General features: G+C 41.0%; 2 protein-coding genes across 4 annotated transcripts in view; one reads left to right on the top strand and one right to left on the bottom strand.

The window, feature by feature from the left end:
• The window catches only part of LOC124162725, a 37,992-nt gene extending 29,057 nt beyond the window's left edge, over positions 1-8,935 (top strand). For both annotated transcript variants that reach the window (XM_046539343.1, XM_046539342.1), the window contains exons 6-7: positions 4,511-4,633; positions 8,733-8,935. In XM_046539343.1, the coding sequence (XP_046395299.1) occupies positions 4,511-4,633; positions 8,733-8,774 (165 nt within the window). In that variant the 3' untranslated portion in view covers positions 8,775-8,935. The remainder of the gene's footprint in view (positions 1-4,510; positions 4,634-8,732) is intronic.
• A 3,086-nt stretch (positions 8,936-12,021) lies between these two features.
• The window catches only part of LOC124161883 (protein THEM6), a 102,378-nt gene continuing 98,776 nt past the window's right edge, over positions 12,022-15,623 (bottom strand). For both annotated transcript variants that reach the window (XM_046538132.1, XM_046538131.1), the window contains one exon: positions 12,022-13,906. In XM_046538132.1, the coding sequence (XP_046394088.1) occupies positions 13,571-13,906 (336 nt within the window). In that variant the 3' untranslated portion in view covers positions 12,022-13,570. The remainder of the gene's footprint in view (positions 13,907-15,623) is intronic.

Genomic DNA, 15,623 nt, shown 5'->3' with positions numbered 1-15,623 from the left:
CGTCATCTTTTAGAGTATTGGCTGACTTATGTTTCTTTTGCAGAATAACTTTTATCTGAAGGCTCGGGGCAATCCGTTGTAACGTTTAACCGCAAGTTCTGTGAATGCTTGCATGTTTAGTAAATCTGTGTTGACTTTGAGGACATGTGACTTTTCTAAGTTCGCTCGCCAGGTTTTTTGGGATTGGGAGAATTTCGGGAGAATGTATGAGAGAAATGGAAGACAACTTTTCTGTCTTAAGTTCCAAATGTACCATCCTGAAGGGAAATAATTTTTTTAAAGATTGTGAAACGTTTTCGACGGCGGCATTGACTGCTATGGCAGTCAAATGCTGTTGAGCTGTAATAGGGTGGTATCCTATTATTTTTTTATTGCCTAAATCGATAGAGTATTACTCTTGGAGTACGTTTCTCACGCTTTTAGATTTTTCAATGACGATATCTATTTTTCGCGATTAAATGAAAAGTGAAATTTTCAAGCGCGCGAAAACGCGACGGCTAAGTCCCACTGTCGCCCTGTGAGGTGACCTTGGGGCGAGGCTTTGAGCGCTGATACGATGCAGGCTGATAGCAGGTAGCAGAGTACCCAGCTAGCAGCTAGCGCTTGGCTTAAATAAGGATTATTAATACCCTATCAAACGAAGAAAACTTTCCGCCCTTAGTCTGTTTTAATAGGTGATTATTAAGACATATTTCCCTGAGCTCTGTGCCTCATGCATGCATTGGTAATCTCATACGATGTAAAACTCCTATGTACTCGTATGTAAACTAGGTCCCCATGACGTCACGTGGAGTGGCATCGCATTTTCAAATGCGGTTAAAATTGACCATTGCCATTTGTCTAAACTGGAATTCGTAAAACCAAATAATTTGTATATTATGAATACACCAATGGCGGGTAACGAATCGCAATCAATGCCTTTCGTTTTCTTTGATGAAGGAGACTACCCTATTGTACATCTACATCTACATAATACCCCGCAAGCCGCCTAATAGGCGTGTGGCAGGGAGTGTTAGGACACCAGCCTTTTACAACTAAAAAAATGAAGTGTTCTAACGAGGTTGGGACTAGCGTTTATTAAAGTCCTTTATGGTTCGGGGGAAAAACGAATTCGCATATCTATCTGTTCGGCAAAACATCTCTCTTAATTTATCACTTCTATCGGACCTGGAAATATAGTGTGGCTCTAATATTATGTTCTCTGTGTTGCTCTTAAAGATATCCATTCTCAATTGTTCAAGCAATCTAAGCCTAGCGCGCAGCCTCCGAGTCTCCAACGGCTCCCAGCCTAATTCGCTTAACATCTGGGTAACACTGTCTGTACGCCCGTAGCAGTTTTTGACGAAACGCGCAACCTTCCTTTGAATTTTATTCAGTTCGCGGATTAAGTCTTTCTGCACCGGATCCCATATGCTCGCTGCATATTCAAGGTGCGGTCGGACGAGAGCGAAATAGCACCTTTCCTTTACTTTCTCATCCGAAAATCTTCCCACAATACGCTTGACGAATCCTAATTTCTTCAGGGCTGTGCCGCAAATATTCTTTACATGTGTTCCCCACGTGAGGTTCGAGGTTATCGTAACTCCCAGGTACTTCACTTCGTCTGTTGCCTTTACATTAATGCCATCCACTGCATAAACGTTGTTAGAGTTGGACGAATTCCGCAAGAAATATACCGCGATGCATTTGCTCAGATTAAGTTCGAGTCCCCACTCTTGGCTCCACAAATGAACATTGTTTAGGTCAGATGATAGAATTTCATAGTCAGAGTGATCACTAATTTCGCGATAGATGACAGCGTCGTCAGCAAATAAGCGTATTTTACTGCTAATGCGGGAGCAGAGATCATTTATGTATATAATGAACAACAGGGGGCCGATTACGCTTCCTTGTGGAACACCTGATGTAACGTTTACAACATCGGAGCTAATTCCGTCAAGAACAACTTTTTGTTTACGATCTCTGAGAAAGTCGCGTATCCAGTTTAAAACTGTTTCGTTTAATCCGCATGACTGTAATTTGTATAAAAGTTTGTTGTGAGGTACAGTGTCGAAAGCTTTCTTAAAATCTAGAAACAGTGCGTCAACTTGTCTTTTCGATTCACCAGATTTTATAACGTCGTGAAGAAAGAGCGCGAGCTGTGTTTCGCATGATCTACCTTTTCGGAATCCGTGCTGACAGTCATGGAGGAAGTTACGTCTGTCCAAGAAAGTCATGATATTGCTAACGACGATATGCTCAAGTATCTTGCCTATAATCGATGTTAATGAAATCGGACGGTAGTTGCCTGGGTCATGTCTGTTTCCCTTTTTGAATATGGGTGTAACGCTTGCAATTTTCCAGTCTGGCGGTAACTTCCCTTCGGAGAGTGACTTCTTGAATATGATCTCTAAATAAGGTGCGATCTGTGGAGCTAAGTCCCTGAGGACACGCGCGGGTATTCCCTCCGGACCCGGAGATTTACTATTCTTAATCGATTGTAGTTGTTTAGTTATCCCATCACGTTGTATAGATATTTCTTCCATCGATTCCTCAGTATATGGGATGTCTAAATTGAACTGAGTATCGTCAGTAGTGTATACACTTTCGAAGTGGAAATTTAAAGTGTTAGCTTTGTCAATATTTTCGGTGACAAGTTTACCATCTTTATCAAATAAAGAATCTACGCTTGAATGTTTTCCCTGAAGCTCTCTCGCGTACGACCAAAAGGATTTCGGATTTTCTTCGAGTAAATCACCGAGTACTTTTTTCTTAAACTTTCGCATTGCCGTTCGCATTGATTTCTTGGTCATTGAGCGTTGTGCAGCGTAACTTTCTTTAGCTTCAAGTTCCTTCGATTTATTACGTGACGTGATGGATTTTCTGTACAAGTTGTATAGTTTTCTCTGTTTCCTAAGTTCCCTTCTGACATCGTTATTGTACCAGCGAGGTTCTTTATTATCACACTTCAGTTTTTGCGGAATATGTTCGTTGATTCCTTGGCGCAGAATTTCTAGGAAGTGTTTCCATGTCGCATCTGTGCTTTGGTGTGGAAATGTGGAAATCGGAACGAACAACGGAATGCTAGTAGCTAGGGAACACCATACCTTGGAGCAAATGAAGTTGGGCTGAAACTCGTCCGGAACCACCGATCGCGGCCGCCTCTGATGCATTTTTTTATAAAGGAAAATTTGCAGATTGTTTTGCGAGAACAGTGCATTTTGTTGTGAAAATCTGTCGTATAGGATACAAGTAATTTATCTTTCAAGTCACCGTCTCATAAAAATAATAATAGCAAGGCAAATTTTCAAAGTTGCGCGACTTCTCGTGTAATTATATGGAGTGTAAATCTGGAGGTCCTTCTTAGAGATGCGTGAAAATCGCAAATGCGATAAATGCGATATAGATGCAATGTGCGAAAATAAATGCGGCATAGATGCGATGACTGGACTTTTATGATATTATTACGCAAATTTGCCTTTTCGACGGCAAAATTTGAACTTTTTGTACCGAGCGCAGTTTAAATGCTCCGCCGACACTCACCGCTTAAAGCATGTGAGCGACTGGCCAGCTGCTAGTTGGCTGGGACTCTACGTGGCCGCGAACTACAAGTGGGCGCGGGCAAGCTACACCTCCGCCACTATATGTCTTGTTCCTTAATTTATTATTGCTCATCAACATAATCATAAAAAATATTCTGTATTTTGTCATATAACTGTGTTTCACTACATTTTATCGTCATCTACCTCATTATGAAAATAAAAATAGATGCAACAAAATGCGGTAAACTGTTATTGAAAGTGCGATTAAATAAAAATGAAAGTGCGATTTTCACGTATTTCTAGTCCTTCATGAGATAGCCAGATGCGCGATTTCTTGACTATGCTTGAGGTGTTGGTATCAGCATTTCATTGTTCATTCAGTGACTGAGGTCTTGATTCGATGCATTTAGGATATTGAAGCAGTTCAACTTCGAAAGCAGTTGCAATAGATTGCTTTAGATGAAAGCTTTCTGGGTTTCCAACCATGCAGACTCTGACCCGGTTGGACACCCGAGAAGCTATCATCCATACTATTCACCGGGAAAAGCTCAGATTCTAGATTGCTGTGGTTATAACACAAGTAATAAAGGTTGCTAATTTTTATTTTGCTTCTCAGCCGAAGAGTATTGTAACAGATTCCTTTTCTTTAGTTTATTTCATATTGGTGACAAACAAAAAGCCAATGTATAATTTTACTAGGTATCTCAAAAAAATGGAAGATGGAAATACTTCTCATTCGCAACCATCATATCTTTTGTTTTTTCTATTTTGTCCAATACGAAGTGTATCGGAATTATTGGGGCCTTTCTGTGTTGTTAATAGTATAATAGATATATCGCTGTTGAGCAATGTCTGCCTAAGCAGCCAACTTCGACGAGTAAATAAGAATTTAGACTTTACCAAGTTTGGCTCATGATTTTAGCCGACGTTTTCCATCAATAATTATAGGCATAAATTTCTTTCTCTCTCTCTCGCCTTCTCCTCAACAGAGTTCATCCTCGTGCACTGGTGGCTCTGTGACTCCCGTCGGCTGCCTCAGCCAGATTCACGTACGTGTCTACCGGCTCTCTATCCTAATCGCCGGATTGTGCCTCATCACCATATTCCTCAAGGTAGGTACAGTGCACACTCATTACACGAGCGCAAGGTGAAACACGGAAGGGAATGGGACTCACATTAAGCGGAGGGTTCCCATTGGTCATTGGGGAAAATTGCACCCCACGTAATTTCGGCCATCAAGGTTGCAACCCAGTCTAATTGTAAGTAATGACAGTGTGACCCACCGGCGGGTCATGACCGCCACTGTGTTAATTCCTTTTTACACGGGGCACGGAATTGCGCAGGTTAGGACTGCATTAATTTCTAAAATGGCGTGGAATTGCGCGAATGCATGAACATAATTAGAACTGGGGCTATTTTGCCATCTCATGTCCACGCATTCTCGCATGTGTTCTAGCAATTCATCGCTTTACACGACGCAATTTTGACTGCGCCCTCGTGCACACGTTAGATTGTTCAAGTACGAGCCCCGTGTAAAACGGCCTTTAAACGTAGGTTTTCCCGGTGTATCAGTTGCAGAAAGTTTCTTGGGTTTTCCACCGGTTGATGTCGTCCATGTCAGGGATACATGGATAAACTTTTAGACACGGGCTTTAAACGATTTCCGTCTTGGGTGGCCCCTGATCCATCGGTGGCCCAATGTTGGTTATCATGTCCATGTAGATAAGGCACATCCAATTTATAGCATATATACCGTTTGTTAGACCTAAATCTTAGAATAACTACCTGCCTATCTTAGTCAGTTTGGGATCCTCAGATGGAAGGCGAGATCGAACAGCTTAGCTGCAAGATTTGTAATGGGACATTTTAAACGGAGGGCAAGTCTTTATAGAGGCGTTAAAACATTTGTGCTGGAGTTCATAAGAGTCAAGGAAGAGTGACACACGAAGAGTATCTATAAAGCTTACTATGGTGATCTTGAGTGAAAGGATATATATAAAAGGCTAAAAGGACCTAGTTATTTGGCAAGGAAGGATCATAATTCGATAAGATAGAGTCTCCAAGGTAGCTCTCAAATACACAAAAATTTTCCTTTCTACATCGGGGAATAAATACTAGAATTGTTTACCAGAGGGTATGTTTGAGCCCTTCCTAATTAATGCTTGAATTCTTATGACGAGGCTGAAATAATTGTATTTTGAGTGCCTTTTTGCATTTAGTATCGTGGCGTTACGTCTTCAAACCTTACAGATTCTTAACATAAGCCCCAGACACAGGGAACTCCGATCGTCTGTCACTAGCTGGAAGACGAAAAGACTCCACAAAACAAGAATAATCAGCAGTCAAAGAAACAATTGTCACAAAATTACGAGTCATTTTCAATCAAAATGTATTCCAAGTAGAAATATTCTAAATCAAAATTATTATAGAAAACAACGATGATAACTAATAATCTCATAAGAAAAATTACCAAAAACTAAGTACAAAGCTGTGTTTGCCTGCCAGCACGAAAAATGATTTTTAAGAAATCACTCCCTTAGTCGACCGATGTGCCCCCCAAGACCGGCGGGGATCGGGTTGGTGTGGTGGCTTGAGTGTTGGCTTCCCACCCTGAGTGCTCGGGTTCAAATCCCGGCGGTGGCAGAGATTTTTCAGAGATTGCCCGATCCCTGCTTGATAGTTGTGTGGAGGACATTTCAAGTGCAACACTCCGTCCGTCGGACGGGACGTTAAGCCATGGTCCCCTTGGCGCCTTTCGTTAACAGCAGGATAATGCCGACGCCGGGTTTCTCTCCACCCTTCCTTACCTACCCTTCCCTCATGGCGCAAATGACCTCAGCTGTCGGTCGCCTCCTCCAAATACCATACCCAAGACCGGCGAATAGCAAGAGAGCTGGCCGGCCCCGAACAGTGGCAGAGTGGAGGGGGAGGATATTGCAAAGGAGTTGGGGGTATAGAGCGATGTCCAAGTTAACTGCATCAAAAAAATGCTGCAGTATTTCATATTTTTTATTTTGAACTTTGTATATTTTGTACTGTATGCTATCTCTCGGCCACATGGTCGCCTTGTAAAAATTTCTTTAGCGATAATATTTACCTCACATGTACTTTTTCAAAATGGTGACAGCCGAAAAAATGAAGAAGGATAGTGAAATTAGTGCGGCGCAGGAAGGAAGTCGGGTGCCGCGCAGCAGCGAAGGCGATGCAGTGGGAAAATTAAAATACATCCGAGCCTCTGTTTCGATTACCCTAATAAATCATCCGTGGAGAGGGTAACTTATCCCGTTGAGGGCTAGGCTATGAGGGAATGAGACTAGGTTATTAGTGAATGCCCCTTTTAATAAAAATATCACCCATAGCCTAGCCCTCGACGGGTTGTAACCTGTACTGAGTACAGTGTACTCCACCGCGTAGATGATTGCTTAAGACAATCGAAATACCAGTTAAGGAGAGCGAGGCTAACATGTCCAATGAAACCACGTTGCAGTTAAAAAGAGGATGAATTAAATTATGAAATTGATTATCCATTCGAGCCTTCGTATATTATACCCAAGAATTGTACCCAATCTGTCATTCTAAACCCCTGCAACACCTTTAAGCAGGATCGGCAAGTGAAACGAAACGAAAATGTTTCGTTTCGACCCAGAGCGAAACGAAAATACGAGGCCTGGGTTTACTTTCTTTCCCGCACGAAATTAAAATCACCAAGGAGTTTTGTTTCGACCCGGGACGAAACTTTACTCCCAGGAACGAAACTAAATCAATCGAAACCCCACTGCTCATTGTTAAGTTTCGATCCCAGAATTTGAGTTGAGGGGGATAAGAGGGAATAGTTTCGACCCATTACATGTGACATAAGTGTGGAAAGGTTAAAATATTGAGCTTAAAAATAGAATGGCCAGTTTGTGGTCTAAATATGAGAGCCCCATGCATCCAATGGCGGTAAGCCGAGCCTATACTTCATTCAACTATATTTCGTACTGTGTGTGTGGGTCGAAACTAATCTGTCCGAAGGTGAAGCACGTGGTCCCTCCGGTGCGAAACATTATCTGTGTTTCGTTTCGTCCTAAAGTTTTACTTTAGTTTCGACCCGAAGTAATTTTGACTCCGATTTCGTTTCGAATCTGAGTTTAGTTCGCCGGGTTTAAATCCACTTCGTTTCTACATATCGCTCCCGGGAACGAAATTATTGAAATTTTACAGGTTTCGACTTTCGTTTAGTTTCAATTGCCATCTCCGCCTAAAAGGGCCCTCAATTCGCGGAAAGGGCGATTTTAACATCCCTTCCTTGTCCCCTTGGTGAGATTTCGTTTCGACCTTCCCCGCGCTTCTTACGCACGCGAGTATTTTGAATCCGGTATTTTTGAAATCACCCTCGCGTATTGTAATCATCAGCGGGGAGGAGATCATTATAGTCTGTTCAGTGTTCACTTTATGTCTGCGGGTGAGCTTTCGTGAGAGCCCGGATGCACTCGGATGACTTCTCTGATGGGGGAGGGGTAGTACCGAGAGAGAGAGGAGGAGCGAGCATAACGTTGCCAAATGTACATAGCCGCCCTACTTTGTCACTGAAAACAAGTAAGTCAGGTGGCCACCGGTATTTTGGCCCCGGCGACGAGACAATATACCTACTCATTTAGAAGGCATTGGGGATAATCCTTTCACAGAAGCCCATGTCATTGTCAGCTACCGCGCTGAATGAGACGTTGGTGAAAGCCATACTTAGTCACATACAAGGAGAACGCTTGAGGTTTGGCAACACTGCTCCACGAGCAGATTCACGATGCTCACTCGGCGGAGGTCTGAGAGCGACTCACTGAGGCCACGCCTACTGTTTGCTGATTAGCAAAGGGAAAGCCACGTGTCGAGAAACTTTCCCTCCACTCATCTCCACTTGCTTGGTCCACACCAGCTCACCCGCAGAGATAAAATGAACAGAGTATAGTTAACCCGCCGATTGAGAGCAATGCTCATTAATGTAGTCCTCGGCGATTGATCATCTTCCCTCCTCCCTGATGATGATTGCCTAAGACAATCGAAAATATACATTCTGAGATATTTTATTCCATTCTTCATTTTGAATCTGCATTTCCTGTGCTCGAACAAAAGCCATAAAATAATTAATTTAGAAAAAATCATTTTATTCTCACGAATCTCCCGTAAAATAATATAGTAGCATAGTTTTTTCATATAAGAAATCATATTTTCCAGGTGATCTCCATGAGTGTTCTGGCGATTTTCCTATGCATTTAGTGGGGACTACAATTGAAATATGAAATTGTATGAAGTAATTGAAAATATTATTTTGGAAAACACACATATAATATTATGCACCAAAAGAAAAGATTGTTTTAATAGGTGACATATTTTAATGTTATAAAGTACTAGCTAGTAAAGCTATTAGTGGTCTGTGATTGTTTTTTTGCATTATTTAAATTTTGAACAAAAGTACCACCTTTGAACTCATTTTGGAATGAATGTTCTTATTTGAGGTGAAAAGAATTCTCAGTTGTTTACAATGTATCCCATTCTGCTCATCGCGACGTTGCCAAACCAAAGCTAATGGCTTTCGGTCGTTTGCTTGAAACGCCGTCAATATTGAAAGTTTTTTTTGCGTTAATTTAAAAAAGAGCACGGATTGGCGTAACTTATCTTTTAAAAAAATACAGTTATACATGTCATCTGCAAAAATTCAGCTTTCGGAGAAATGTATTTTGAAGAACTGGCCGATTTAATTCATTTTGCCTCTCATTGTCCAGTCAATATGTTTGCCGTACTAAATCGTTCATATCGCAAGACCATGGTCTTCATAGTACGGCGCGGGTTCGATAAGGAATACGGCAATGGATAAATACTTATGCACCATTTGAAATGTGAGACTTGCTACACATGATACAGTAATGAAGATGATGGAATTGGAAAAACATGTAGTCGACGAGGTATAAAGGATGCGACTACTCTGGTTTAGCCATTTTGATAGGCTGGATGACACCAGATGGCCCAAGCAAATATTGGATTGGACACCTCCATGAGAAAAACTGAAAAGAGGGAGACATAGGGTGAGTTGGAGGCAGATAATACAGAAAGCAATGGAAATAAGAGGAGTGTATTGGAAGAGAGAAATGTAATCTGCCTGCATGAATACAACCACAGTCGTACACAACCTGCTGTTTGTATACAGGGTGTCCCATTTATCTTGACCACCAGAAATAACTTTTTGTCCAGATGCAAATTCAAAAATGTGTCAAGCAAATGTTCATTAGCCGTCAGGGGGACATTAATCAGCATGATTACCTTCTTTGTAGCTTTGTTATTTACAAAGATATGAACATGTCTTTTTTAAATGGCACCCTATATTTTTTATGAATGTCTGGTGTGCATTTTACTATGTTTTAATTTGTTCACTGTCAACGTCAGCAAGTGGAGTAGTTCCAATACCCGCGTACCTGCACTAAGCGCTAGTGAGTCAGTCATTTTTCATAACACTGTGTTTATGTTAATGGTCCACTGCGCTACATTTTTGAATAAGTCTTTAGGAGAGGAAACCAATTGCCGAATAAAAAATATAGGGTGTCATTTAAAAAAGACATACCGCTGTTCATATCTTTGTAAATAACAAAGCTACAAGGAAGGCAATCATGCTGATTAATGTCCCCCTGACGGCTAATGAACATTTACTTGACATATTTTTGAATTTACATCTGGACAAAAAGTTATTTCGGGTGGTCAAGATATATGGGACACCCTGTATATTGAAAGATGAGATCTTTTTCTTTACATTGAGACCAGTTTCATTTAATTATGTGTAAATTCATATCTAGTTCTAAATATCAATTTTTATTCCCACCGCCTCTCTCTTTTTTTCGATAAACCGCTTTCGTTTCATTTTGTGCGTATTATTCACCTCAAAGTTATGATATAATCTTGAAATTTTCAGAATAATAGAATAGACTTTTCTCAATAATTGTCTGTTTATCAGTTAATTTAAAAAATTGCATCTGAGAGATAACTGAGACTTCACTAGGCAATGACAATTTGCTCTATGTTGACAAAATTTCCTCCCCCCTATAAGTATTCGACTTGGAAGACAGAATTTATAAACTTATGGCCAGGAAGGTAGCTCAGGCTAAAAGTTATTATGTTCTATGTTCATTATGAATCTTCAATTGTTTTCTTACTTAAGATTGCGGATTATTCGCTCTCGGTCAGTTGTATTTTGTCTTTTTTGATTGGATGATGCATCACTCATTTAAACGTTATGTTAAAATTACCTTGAAATTATCAGCGTGGGTATTGTTGACTTTTTTCAATATTAGCTTGTTTTTAAGAGTAAAAAAATACCATAGAGAACACTGAGGTAAAGTACTCAACTTAGAGATACTGAAAAATGTCTCCCTGTATGTAATCTGTTTACCCTGAAAATTTGGACACGCTAATGATAGATTAAAAAAGTAAACTTTGTTGTGTTCTACACAGTAATTACTGTTTTTTGTTTTCGGCATTTTATTTTCAGGTCCTTATCAAGACGTGAACCATCTTGATAATGATCTGAAAATGTTGAAACTGGTCGAGTATTCTTATAAATACTGTGTGGCAGTGGCGTAACTAGTATGCTTTGGGGGTATTGGGATGGCCTGGGTTGGCGACCCTTCTTCTTCCATTATACACTGTTTGAGAAAACAAAACGCGTTTGGAAAGCGCATGAAAAAAATTAATGCTACACTGCGCCTTCCAAATTTTCTCGCTAATTTTCCCATAGATTTGAACAGGTTCTACGCTTATTATTTCAATCAACCAGTGACTTATGGGTGCTGGAATCTGACGCTAAGTGCGATCTACGAGTAATTCATTGCTTTTTTTCCTTTAAATCGCCCTAAAATCACAGTGTCTTCGTTATTGAGCCTAAAGGCCTGGTTACACGGTACATTAACACGTACAAGTTAATGTAAGTTTGCGTGAATGATTTTGGTGGACCGGAACGGAACATGTACGAATGCATGAACCAAATTAGAACAGGTTATATGTTTCGTTCATGCATTCGCACAAGTTGGGTGGTTACACGGTACATTTTCGTGTCCATTCACGCGTTCATACCTTTAGACATTAACCCGTACGTGTTAATGTATCGTGTAACCAGGCCTTTAGATAAGTGTCTCAGTACATCTCATTGCAATAGTTGTCAGTGGAGGTGGGCTAAACATATACTTACCGATATCGATTACAAATGATACTGCTACATTTCAATTACAAGAACTGAATAGAGATTATTTTGCACTCTCGATTCCTGATTGTATAAACTTACCGTCAGGATAGTGATTGGGTTCGCGAGTGTTTAGTGCTTGATACTTTAGTTTTGAAGTATTTAGGGATGCCTGAAAAAGTGAGTACCGATTCCTCTGTCGCGATCACAGATACTTGGACAAATATTCAAGTTACAGCACAGATGATGAGGAAGGGCTCCAATTACTTCCGATTTGTTGATGCAAATTACACACAATAATAGTCTTCACTACTTTAATTGATACCGTAAACAACATTTATTTAACATTTTTTTTCCATTTGATTATAACTTCATCATCATCATCACATTCATCTTGCCAACAGGAAAATCCATTTCTCAAAATACAATCATGATTCGCTCCAGTGTCATAACATTTTTTTTCTTTTAAACACAGCCGCAATGTCTTTTTTATGGCCAGCCATCCGGCAGGCGACCTGAAAGAGTACATATATGCGCCAATGCGGGCATTTCTAATATCATTGCAATCGCCCGTTTCATCGTTACATTAATGCAGTGGTTCATCAATAAATAAAAATATAAACAATTGCCATTGAGGGCGTGATATAACATAAATGTGAAGCAAAATTTACCATAATGCATTACTGACAGGACCAGCTGAGATTTTGTATTCAGAGTTTTGTTTCGGGTGTGGTAGCACATTGGCGCCATATCTACTGCCATTCCGAAATCAAACAAAGCGGCTTTGCGCCGCAGATTCCAATATCTTCAACTTGTATTCAATGCACAAATCCAGACCTGATGGCAATGAAAGCTCTCTTCAAGCACTGATCGTTTGGAAGTCCAGTGTTGCCTTACAAATGAAGACTTCCCATTGTTGGTAATAAGTGAAGTCTGGCAACAATGGCTGCCCAAACAATCGTTATTGAATTACATCACAGTCCCGTAGTGTATTGCATCTTAAAATTATGACTGCTATTGTGGGGAATGTGAAGCGAGAAACTCACAACCTTAAAGTTTTTCAAGAAAAATATGCATATTTTCTTTTTTTCTGATGCACAGCATGGTTTCAAATCGATAGTGTGTTTCCACAAGGAACGGGAGAAGATAAAATACTTAAAATGTGTACATGGTAATCACCAGCGGCGTCCAGCCGAAGATGTAGTTGAAATATACATGTTATCCAAACACTAGTTTCTACTGCGACTACATAATGCAGTAAACATAGTTCGTGCTTCCTGAGGAATTGTGAAGTGGATATTGTGGCCGTCAAAGAGACCACAGTACATGGACAATGAAGGCAATCTTCTCACTGCTTGTAGTTAAACTCTGCTTCGAATTCCTGCCGATGCTATCAACATAACGACCAGCACGGTCGCTCAAATCACTCCGCCGAAAAAATATACGACTTCCTCCGACGGCGATAAAAAAATATCCTCTCACTACATATCTCTCACTTAAATCACACGGATTTCAGCGCAAATTCTCACACCGAAGAAGTGGAAGAGAAGCGTAGAATAATCACTCGTCATCAGGCGATCCTCATCAACTCTAAAACTTAAAAAAAAAACTTTCTTCGTATTCCTTCCTCCTTTCAACTGGTTTCTGAAACATCCGGAAGAGCTTGCAACGAGTTCAAAGAATCCGCCTTGGTAACATCCTTATCTCAAGCACCGATATTCCTTCCTTTTCTTCTTCTTAATCTTTGGCAATCGACGCTTCCGGGCCGAAGCGCTCACGAGTTATATTTTCTCTCCGGCGCAGAGATATCTCCGGGCGCTATGCGTGATATATCTCCCCCGCCATATTTTTAGCACCCGTTCCTGAGGTTAGCGCTGGAGATGTCGTTGCACTCTATCCACTTAGCTATCTCCAAGGGGACGGGCGGCCTCTGGATTAGTCCCCCTTCCATGACGGCGGGCGCGTTGCCGTTGGCGACAGGCGCCGGGGGGCTGCCGGGAGGCGCCGGGGACACTCCCTTCTTGCCGCTCTTCTGCTCCCCGGCTAGGATGAGCTCCCGCATGACGTCCTCAGCGTTCGCGTTGATGACCCTCTGCCTGCAGACAGCGATGGCGCGGATGAAGCCGTCCTTGGGCGTTATAAATCGGTGCTCCATGAACACGGACTTGTCGTCCCAGTAAACGACCTGAAATATCCAGAAGGGGAATGAGGTTAGTGAGGTGTAGGGGAGAAGGCGGACTCGCTCGGTTACTTTCTCACTCCGTGTAGGCATGAATGTACTTGAACCTTAAGGAGCGCCACAGGCGGAAGTGTATTTGTGCGGTAATAATAATAATTCGTCTTTATTGGGTGAGATTGGGACTAGAAAGTCCATCTAAACCCACGTCATACATTAAATATTTGCTTAGGAATACATTATTTAAGTCAAGTTACCCTTGAAATGAAATAAACTGATTTTGGCGTTACTTGGTGGAAAGAGGCGATATGAGGGGTTGAAAAGCCAAGGGGTGCAAGTGATTTTTTCTCAACGGAGACAGGTAAAGTTAATCATTGGAAGAAAAATACACAAAAACTTGGTTGCCAAGGGATAGGAGTGAGTCTCAGCTCTGTGCTGACATCGAGTGGAAAATCAAATGCACTACTAAATATCTAATTGATCTGGTTTGTTTTCCATAGCAAATTTTTATACCTAACTCTGTGTTGAAAAAAGAAGTCACTTGTACCCCTTGGCTTCTCACCTACTCATATATGGTGGAAGAAAAAAACAGTACAGTTCCACAAACTTAATGAAGGTTTCGACTAGTTTCGATGGCTAAAAATTCTCTTTGCATTTGATCTTTTCTTTTGTCTCGAGAATGACGGTATAGCCGTCGAAATACCAGTCGACAGCACCATTAAGTCTGTGGCACTGTACTGGTTTCTTCTGTTCTACCTTGAATCCCTTTAAATTGAATGCAGTCAAATTAAAACAAAAGAAACATAGAAGTATGATTTAAAAAATGCCAAGTGAACGAAGTTACATTCACCAAGTGTAAAAAGTGTGAAAAAACATGGGAAAAATCCTAAGGATATTGACTTTCGTGCTTGTTGGAAAAAACCCACTCCGTGAAAACGCCCACACAAGAAGGGGCGCAAAACTGCGAAAACTTACTGAGAAAGAGCTTATGTAAACACGGGCGTATACAAATGCTATAAAATTCAAGACAATTTCACCAAAGAAAGTACCTGAAAGGAAATAAATTAATATGAAGAAGCCGGAGACGAGTATTGAATCGTTCCCACTATTCCCGCGATCATAATTTTTTGTCGTCGTTGTTCTTACAGAAGTTTTGTGTGTAGTGAGTGCCCTTATGAAGGAATCGTGTGATGATGATGATTCACCATAAGGGCACCAATAGGGTGGTTTCCTATTATTTTTTTAATGCTTAAATCGAGAGATTATTACTCCTGGAGTACGAATTTCACGCTTACAGATTTTTAAATGACAATATCTATTTTTCGCGATTAAATGAAAAGTGAAAATTTTCAGGCGCGCGAAAACACGACGGCTAAGTATGAATGTTGGGAATAGCCCGTGTGACGTCATTCTGGTTCCCGCTGCCGCCGAGTGAGATGACCTTGGGGCGAGATTATGTGCGCCACTGCGATGCAGACTGCTGGCAGGTAGCAGAGTACCCTGCTAGCAGGTAGCGCTTGGTTTAAATAAGGACTATTAATACCTTATCAAACGAAGGAAACTTTCCGACCTTAGCCAGTTTTAATAGGTGATTATTGAGACATGTTTCCCTGACCTCTGTGCCTCATGCATGCATTGGTAATCTCAGACGATAATTAACTCCTAGCTACCCGTATAGAAACTAGGTCCCTGTGACGCCACGTGGAGTTGCATCGCATGGGCGCCA

The sequence above is a fragment of the Ischnura elegans genome, chromosome 7 (genome assembly GCF_921293095.1).
Source record: "Ischnura elegans chromosome 7, ioIscEleg1.1, whole genome shotgun sequence".
Taxonomy (NCBI): Eukaryota; Metazoa; Arthropoda; class Insecta; order Odonata; family Coenagrionidae; genus Ischnura; species Ischnura elegans.
This window is presented reverse-complemented; position numbering and strand designations above follow the sequence as displayed.